This window comes from Ahaetulla prasina, chromosome 7 (assembly GCF_028640845.1).
Source record: "Ahaetulla prasina isolate Xishuangbanna chromosome 7, ASM2864084v1, whole genome shotgun sequence".
Taxonomy (NCBI): Eukaryota; Metazoa; Chordata; class Lepidosauria; order Squamata; family Colubridae; genus Ahaetulla; species Ahaetulla prasina.
The window spans coordinates 65,647,247-65,656,428 of record NC_080545.1 but is presented as its reverse complement, the minus strand read 5'-3'; the positions used below and the strand labels follow the sequence as shown (position 1 = coordinate 65,656,428).

Sequence of the window (9,182 nt, the reverse complement as noted above, 5' to 3'; positions counted from 1 at the left end):
TGCATCAGCTTTTTCATTTCACATATAACAATGCACAAACTACCGTACTTATTTAGGAAAATAGCTTATTATTGGAATAGTACTGTACAAATTTGGTTTGTACACATGCCTCAAATATAGCAATCGTGCCCTGGCAATCTTCTTTTTTCAACCATGTTACTTCTTCCCAGTCCATGATAGAAAAAAGCTAGCCATTCAGATTTTATAGAGGTTTTTCCTCTTCAGGAGGAACCCTGTACTTTTTAAAAAAAACATTTAAAGCTGAATGCAATTTGCCTACTATTTCGTGATAGACAGTGACCCAAAGGTCATCTACAATGACCCACAGGGCAGCATTCATTACTAGGCTGGTGTTCTCTCTTGTGAATGAGAACATTCTTGGCTGCCATTTTCCTTCCATTTGTTGGAACAGCTAATTGGCAGCTGGATGAATTACACTATAAAGTGGGAAAGTAGGTTTTTTGGGGAAGAGAGAAACCTTACTGTACTTTAGGACACAGCTCATCCAGTTGACAGTAAATTATTCACTGAACTGGTTGAAAAAGTGCTATCCAGGTGCAGAAAAGTTGGAATCCTGCAGAAAAGTATGGTTTTAAAGGAGCATTTTTTTTTTTACTATACCATCTTCTATGGCTATTCTATTTCAAGTGGCTGAAGTTTCACAAAGTTTACTTCCAATGTAGCTGGGGCAATCTGACCTAAATTGTGAAGAAAAATTTTCTATATCTCTGTTACCATTTAGCGTCACTAGGATTTTTGCAGCCTAAGCCTGAGTATGGTGGCACAGACTAGGATTCGATAATCTGTGATAGTGAGCTGAGTTTCCTTTACTGTGATTTGGCAGCAATACTGAACATATGGCTGAACCTAGCTAGAGATTAAAATATTGGAAAGCTCTGACTCAAATCTATCTTCGATAATGAAAACTCACTAGCTAACTTTTGACTTTGGATCAGTCATACTTTTTCAGTCCATTACCTCAATTATTACTATGGGGTAAATTATTATGGGAAAAGGATTCCTATATATGCCATCTTTAGCTCCTGGAACAAATTTGTGACACACACAAATTAATTATAAAAATAAAATGCAGAAAATACAGACATTATTTTATTTACGACACCCAGTCAACCTATTGAGTATGACAGACATTCTTGCATAGTTGAGCACATTTAACATGTGTAACCCACATACTACTAAAACTTCTATTGTAATCTTTGTTTGGGCAAAATGCTGCATTAGAAAGTCCTAACTTTGGAATCAGTATACCTCAAATGGATTAATTTACAGAATACACCCAAATCTGGCATCTATGATTCCTATAAGAATAAAACTTGGTAAAGTTACAGATTCTTCAATGCTGCTGCACTTAACAGTTTTTAAAAGGTAATAAAGCTGGCAGGCAAACTTACAAGGTTGGGGAGGGAAAGGGTTTTTTTTTAACGCTCCCTATCACCTTCCCACAAGGAAACTCATTAGTGAAGCTGACAGAAAATAAGTCACTCCGGTCTCACAAATTTTTTGCTGCCCATGGTTATTCTATTTGTTTACGTAGGGAAATATCTGAAACGATGACTCATCTGGTCATGACTTGTCTTGTTCCTTTGTATAATCCCATTTTTGCATCTGAAAACTTTGTATCATGCAAAATATATTTGCTATGTTCTTTTTGATCCAGAAAAGATAAACGTTGCCAAAAGTTTATCTTTTTATCTCAACACAAACAGTGCCAAGTTTGCTGTTATCACATTGTTTAGTTGCAGTGGTAGGCTAGAGGCCAACATCCTGACACATCTAACTTTCTAGAAAGCAGCATTGGTTAGGTAAAATTTGGAAGACTATGCCTATCAGAATCAGTGCTGCACCTCAGTTTCAGAGAAGATACTGGGTATGGTACTTATTTATTGTAATTTATTTCTCAAAGAAAAATGACTACAGCATCAAAAAGCAAATGAAAAAAAAATCCATACATTTCTGTCCTATCAAACTGCATCAGATTGGGGAGGAAACTTTGATTTCTTTTTAGGGTAGCTCCATAAGCCAAATAACCTTCAACATGTCATTGGTTATTGAACAGATTATTACCGTGTTTCCCCAAAAATAAGATCCTGTCTTATATGTTTTTGAACCCTGAAATAAGCGCTTGGCCTTATTGCCATGCGCTCAAAAGCCCGATTGTGCTTATTATCAGGGAATGTCTTATTTTGGGGGAAACGGTATATGTTTTGTATTATTGTATTAAACATTAACTTATACACAAACATCTTCAAATGAAGCTAGTTATTATCAAATAATTAGTTTAAATCTCACTGAAGAATTTTTGCATCAGACAGATTTAAAGCAGGGATACACAATAATACACTTCTCAAGTATAGGTGAACAATGTGCAGTTCCCATTTGGCTCCCAAGCATCCTGAGCTCATGCCACTGAAATACACTGGTAGACTTGCTGAATTCTGACAGAGCAAGCTCATCCCATTTTCTGAACATTAGGGTGCTTTTAGGATACAATTTCAGGCAGGTTTTCTGCAAATCCTCCAATTCCCACTCTCAAAATTCATAAAAAAGCAACTTGAAAACATTTGACTATGCATGCGGCAGGGTTTCCACTTCTGAAAATCACTAAGCTGCTCACCAACTTCAGCAATTTGGGATTAGGGTTATGGTTAGCATCATTACTGCCTGGTAACTGCAAATTATTGTCCTAAATATTATGAGGGTATGAATTTGTCTTGACTTAAAAGAACACACAATCTCCAATTATAGGCCTAAACAACAACTGAAGAAAGTAATCTAGATTCAAAAACCTAATAAACATTTATTAACCAATCATTTATATGGCCATCCATCTTATAAGAGCATGACTTACATTGTAAAATAATAGCTGTTAAACAAAATATTCATATAGTCTTGGTTTTTGGACTTACTTCTGTCAAAGTTAGACCAATAGTCTTTCAATAGATAGTTGGACAGAATTAATTTGAGGCTTGAGTTGTGAGCCTTCTTTGATAGTAATGGAACAGGCAATAACGGGCCGAGAAACACCACATGCCCGCCCTAAGGCTTGCTTGGAACGCACGAACACATAGGGCACATTCTTGTCTTCACAAAGTAGTGGGAGATGAAGGATAATTTCAAGAGGTTCAGCATCTGCAGCCATCACAATGAATTCCGCAATTCCTCTATTCAAAGTTTTAGTGGCTGTGGAAAAGGAAATCAGTATTATTACTACCAGGCACTCATTAAATTCAAGAGCTAGCTTCTTTTGCTGAAGCTGCAAGAGGATAAAGAGCACCTTGCCACATGCAATAGTATACTATATCCTTCATCGAACTCATTTCAAGATTTGTGTTCATCTTAATCAAATATACTTTCAACTATCTTTTCACATTTGTGGGATTTGTCTGGTGGACACTAAAGTGGTTATAACACTGAAGAAATAGCTTACCGCTTGCAAATCAATGAATTGGATATCTGGCTGCATCTCTTTCTGAAGGCTTCAATGTATGAATATACATTCTCACCCAGATACATGGCAAGTTAAATGCCTTTTGGGAATTAACCTACCTTAGAAATACAAATCAGTATATTATGCAGCATTCTAAATATTTCCCATCTGGGAAATATTCTTTAACAATGAAAGCAAACATGGATATTATTGTAAAAGCTCTTGTCTTCAAGTTTTATTTATTCATTTTATTTTACTTATTTTCAGTGTGTCTGTCTGATGCCAATTATTTCTGTTCAGCACATTTGAGGAAATACCAGTAATAGGCTACCACTAAGGAGAATCAATATGTTTAAGGATATATTTAGCTAAAGGTCAGACTGACTTCCTGTAACCATCTTCTCAACCTGCCTCTGGTAATATCTGGTACAGCTGTCCTTCTATTTTCCTTCCACTTACTAAGTACATTATCTAATCCATGCGTTGTGAATTTGATCACATCATGTGATGTATTGTGACATGTTTTGCCCTTGTGAAGCTAGGATGGGCATGGCCTGCAGGCCATCAGTTTGACAGGCCTGATCTAATCCATTATCAATTTTTATTTGGTTTAGCTGCTAAATTCTTGAAGCTTGCTGAATTCTTATGACTATCTTCAAACATATTGAATCCTTAAGTTTATCTTGCCCTTGGTCAAATTATTTAAAATGTTTTTATTACTTTGGGCAAAGTATTTGAAAGGAGACAACACTCCACCCCCCAACATCCATATAATAAGAACATTTTGATAAAAAGGTTCAATCAGATTTCACCTTCATTGGCTCCTTTGCGCAACTGTTTGTAGTTACAAGACTGCTGTACAAGATCCAGTAGTGTCTTGGTGAGCTGAGCATCAGCAAGAGGGTAAGCTTTCGGATTTACTTCTGCCTCAGTCTGTAGAAAAATATCAGAAATTGAGTTACAGAAAACAGTATTTCTTTGTCAACGGCCTGCTATCTGTTTTAAGGAATATAACTGTATTGGTGCTAGGTGAAGTAATTATCTATCCATTACCAGAACTGTTGTATTTGCTAATTCCCTTTCATTAGCAATCCAAGTCATCCTGAAAAACTCTCTCCATTTTTTTCACTATAACATATTCAAAGAACAGGTGGAGACAATGGTAAGATATCCTGAAAATAGTCACTCATGCTTGTCATCTCTAGATTTAGACTACTATCATTCACTGAACATGGGATGCCTTAAAGATCTCCCCAAGCTTCAGCTTGTCAGAATGATATTGGTCAGTGATCAGTCATGAGTGTCATGTTACGTTTTATTACAGAAGCTGCACTTGTTACTAAATGTTTCCAAATGCAATATAAGTGACAACTATGGGACTTAGGGATCACCTCCCAGCAGTTTCTTCTGATTCTATCAGAATTGCTAAAGAGGGCCTGCTAAGAGTCCCTACTTCTCCGCCCCCCCAAGAGAGGGCCAAGCAGTAGGCATTTTCCATTACAGCTCTTGAGAAAGGGAAGAAACGTCCCCCCATCCTCATAGTTTTCCAAAAGCAGGTGAAAACACAGCAGTTTCAGATCTTCAAGGATTAATTGTACCAGAGGCATCTTATTTAATAAGTTTAATAAATTACTTTCAACAAAATTTAAATCAAGCCTTCATTGGATTGCCATTTTAATATATTGACTTGCGTTTATATTTAAATTCTGTAAGCTCCCTAAAGTCCTTTTTATTTCAAGCAGCGGACAAATCTCATAAACATGAATAAGGTAAAGGTTCCCTCGCACATGTGCTAGTAGTTCCTGATTCTAGGGGGCGGTGCTCATTTCCGTTTCAAAGCCGAAGAGCCAGCGCTGCCCGAAGACGTCTCCCTGGTGTAATCATGTGGCCAGCATGACTAAATACCAAAGGCGCACGGAAGGCTGTTCATGTATTCATAAACATAAATACATACTACCAAAATGTACTACCGGTAGCTCCCAGTCCTGAGTACCGAGTTTGATCTAGTATTTACAGATAGGCAAAAACAAAAAGGCTGTTTTGGAATGAAAAGGGCTGAATTTAAATATTTACATAACCATGAAGGAAACCGATTTCTCCGAGTCCCGCTACAAATACTTGGTTATTTCCAGAGAAAGCTGTTAATAGAACAAAGTAGGCCAACTTATTATGCATTTCATATTCAATAGCACAAGGACCGGATAAAAATAAAAGAAATCCATCGCAAAAGCACCGATATTCGTGGGATGGCATTTAATATTCTAACCTCAGCATGATAGCAAAAACATTATTCCAATGGGCAAAGCAACGATAAAAGCAACTGAGGAAGGCGTCTTGCTTAGTACGTGATTTCACTGGTGCCTGTATGGAAGCTGAGGCCGAGCGTGCCCGGATAAGCGTCCTCCGCATGGTCTCCTGGGCTCGCGCTCTCCACCACGCTGCCGAAGCGCTATTCGTTTCGGCGTTTCCACCGACAACTAGCGCCTTCGCTTTCCTCAACGTCTGGATCGGCCCCACTCACCATGTCTGCTAAGTAGAAACTTCACCCGGAGATTCTGCTCTGGATCCCCTCGGCCCGAAAGCTTCACGGAGGAAAAACGTGAAGTGCGCGTATATGTAAGATAGAGGCGCTCCCGGAAGTGACGTTGGAAAGGAGCGGTCCTCCTGCGGGGAATATGAGGCGGGCCTCAAAGATTTCTCAGCTCCCGCAAGTGCGACCTCTACCTTTGACTGTTATTACAGAAAACTTGTGTAGAGAAGGAGCTTCGACCTAAAATAGTGCTCGTGTTCAAATTCCCTCACGGTGACGTTTACTGAACTTAATAAACAGTCTTTCCACGTTCACTCATTAACAATTGTCATTTATACACAACTATTAGTTACATTTACAAGTACGTGATTTGATCAATGTAGCATCTAGTTTCAGCAGCAATAAAAATATTATGCCATGGGTTTTTTTTAATAGGTTAAAGGTGACACGCTTAGCAGTTCTTCCTGCTGGGGGAGGTTGGACTTAAAAAGGAAACTCTAAATCCATTCATCAAAATTTTCTGTATGTGACAAACTGAGAAATTATCCATGACATATTGTGATGGCAATTATAGTTTTTTTAACCTCTCAGTTCTTTGCAACTTGCAGAAATTAAACGGGTGCAGTGTACTGAAGGTAACTCATTAAATACTTGTCCCAAAGGTTCTCTTTCAGGAGGAGGCAACTGGAGTGTCTTGTTTTTTTCTTTTGAGGACATTTCACTTCTCATCTAAGAAGCTTCTTCAGCTCTGGCAGGATAGTGGGAAAGTCAGAGTTGAAGAAGCTTCTTGGATGAGAAACTAAATGTCTTCAAAAGAAAAAACAAGTCCAGTTGCCTCCTGCCTCCAGTTGCCTCCTTTCAGACAACCATGACCTGGATGATTGAGAATCTCTGCAGTCATTAAATACTTGAAGCACTTAAAAAGCATATGTCCCGTAGTGTGATATGTCTACCATTTGATTATACAAGTAGTTCTTTATAGTTCTTTGACAACATAGTTTTCTTCATGGATTATACAGTGAATGAGTCCTGGATAATGTATTATTGCCTAAGTGTATATTGAGCCACCTGGAAATAGAAGTTTTACATACTTGAAATTACCAAAGTTATGAAACCTGGCATGAGATTTTAACTTACAGCACACTTGTCTTACCTCTACAAACAGTGCTCATTGGCTGAAACAAACAAGAATATTTGATAAAAGTAATAGTCAACTGTATACAACTCTATCTGTCAGAATTGCAGCACAAGGTATTGTTGGAAGAAATATCCATCTGGGTTCAGTTCCAAGTGGGGACAAAGACACTGGAAACATGGAGGCTGCTTGGAAAGATGGTTTAATGGTGGCCAGGATCACATGGCTTGAGATCCTGAACAGAAAAGGGCCTGAGATCCTGTGTGCTCCTGGCTTTATGCTTTTTCTGAGCTTTGACCTTTCTGGGGCACAGGAAGTGTATCCTGATTGGCTGTCAAGACTCCCAGGGGGTGGGGGTCTTAGCTAGCCTTGCTGGCTGTCTCTCAAGCTTGCTTGAGCCTTGCCATGTGGTGAGTTTCAGTTGTATTGTGTTGCAAATCATGGGGGGATTGAGTGAGCTTGGTTGAAGCCTTAATTGCCCATTGACAAAGGTGGGGAGAATGAGTGAGCTTAGCTGAGGCTTTTAATGGCCCATTGACAAAGGTGGGGGGGAGTCAGGAAGTTGCAGGGAGCTCCTTTGTCTTTAAAATATGTTTCTCCATTTCTCATCCAGGAAGGTATAATATTCTGCTTTTTAAAATATTTACATAACCATGAAGGAAACCGATTTCTCCGAGTCCCGCTACAAATACTTGGTTATTTCAGAGAAAGCTGTTAATAGAACAAAGTAGGCCAACTTATTATGCATTTCATATTCAATAGCACAAGGACCGGATAAAAATAAAAGAAATCCATCGCAAAAGCACCGATATTCGTGGGATGGCATTTAATATTCTAACCTCAGCATGATAGCAAAAACATTATTCCAATGGGCAAAGCAACGATAAAAGCAACTGAGGAAGGCGTCTTGCTTAGTACGTGATTTCACTGGTGCCTGTATGGAAGCTGAGGCCGAGCGTGCCCGGATAAGCGTCCTCCGCATGGTCTCCTGGGCTCGCGCTCTCCACCACGCTGCCGAAGCGCTATTCGTTTCGGCGTTTCCACCGACAACTAGCGCCTTCGCTTTCCTCAACGTCTGGATCGGCCCCACTCACCATGTCTGCTAAGTAGAAACTTCACCCAGAGATTCTGCTCTGGATCCCCTCGGCCCGAAAGCTTCACGGAGGAAAAACGTGAAGTGCGCGTATATGTAAGATAGAGGCGCTCCCGGAAGTGACGTTGGAAAGGAGCGGTCCTCCTGCGGGGAATATGAGGCGGGCCTCAAAGATTTCTCAGCTCCCGCAAGTGCGACCTCTACCTTTGACTGTTATTACCGAAAACTTGTGTAGAGAAGGAGCTTCGACCTAAAATAGTGCTCGTGTTCAAATTCCCTCACGGTGACGTTTACTGAACTTAATAAACAGTCTTTCCACGTTCACTCATTAACAATTGTAATTTATACACAACTATTAGTTACATTTACAAGTACGTGATTTGATCAATGTAGCATCTAGTTTCAGCAGCAATAAAAATATTATGCCATGGTTTTTTTTTAATAGGTTAAAGGTGACACGCTTAGCAGTTCTTCCTGCTGGGGGAGGTTGGACTTAAAAAGGAAACTCTAAATCCATTCATCAAAATTTTCTGTATGTGACAAACTGAGAAATTATCCATGACATATTCTGATGGCAATTATAGTTTTTTTAACCTCTCAGTTCTTTGCAACTTGCAGAAATTAAACAGGTGCAGTGTACTGAAGGTAACTCATTAAATACTTGTCCCAAAGGTGCTCTTTCAGGAGGAGGCAACTGGAGTGTCTTGTTTTTTTCTTTTGAGGACATTTCACTTCTCATCTAAGAAGCTTCTTCAGCTCTGGCAGGATAGTGGGAAAGTCAGAGTTGAAGAAGCTTCTTGGATGAGAAACTAAATGTCTTCAAAAGAAAAAACAAGTCCAGTTGCCTCCTGCCTCCAGTTGCCTCCTTTCAGACAACCATGACCTGGATGATTGAGAATCTCTGCAGTCATTAAATACTTGAAGCACTTAAAAAGCATATGTCCCGTAGTGTGATATGTCTACCATTTGATTATAC

General features: G+C 39.2%; 1 protein-coding gene across 2 annotated transcripts; it reads right to left on the bottom strand.

The window, feature by feature from the left end:
- Positions 1 to 1,097: 1,097 nt before the first annotated feature.
- SNU13 (small nuclear ribonucleoprotein 13) lies at positions 1,098 to 8,290 on the bottom strand. 2 transcript variants are annotated; one of them, XM_058189658.1, is made up of 3 exons: positions 8,208 to 8,290; positions 4,261 to 4,381; positions 1,098 to 3,201 (listed from the first exon to the last, which is right to left on the bottom strand). In XM_058189658.1, exons 1-3 carry the CDS (start codon positions 8,208 to 8,210, stop codon positions 2,939 to 2,941), a joined length of 387 nt encoding a protein of 128 aa, XP_058045641.1. In that variant the 5' UTR covers positions 8,211 to 8,290; the 3' UTR covers positions 1,098 to 2,938. The 2 variants fall into 2 exon arrangements, with proteins under 2 accessions (XP_058045641.1, XP_058045640.1); XM_058189657.1 differs by lacking the exon at positions 8,208 to 8,290 and adding an exon at positions 5,970 to 6,119.
- Between the last annotated feature and the right edge of the window lie 892 nt (positions 8,291 to 9,182).

Coding starts and splice junctions, on each gene's coding strand:
- SNU13 (XM_058189658.1), bottom strand. Junction 3,202..4,260: donor GCGCAAAGGAGCCAATGAAG/GTGAAATCTGAT, acceptor CCTTTTCCACAG/CCACTAAAACTTTGAATAGA.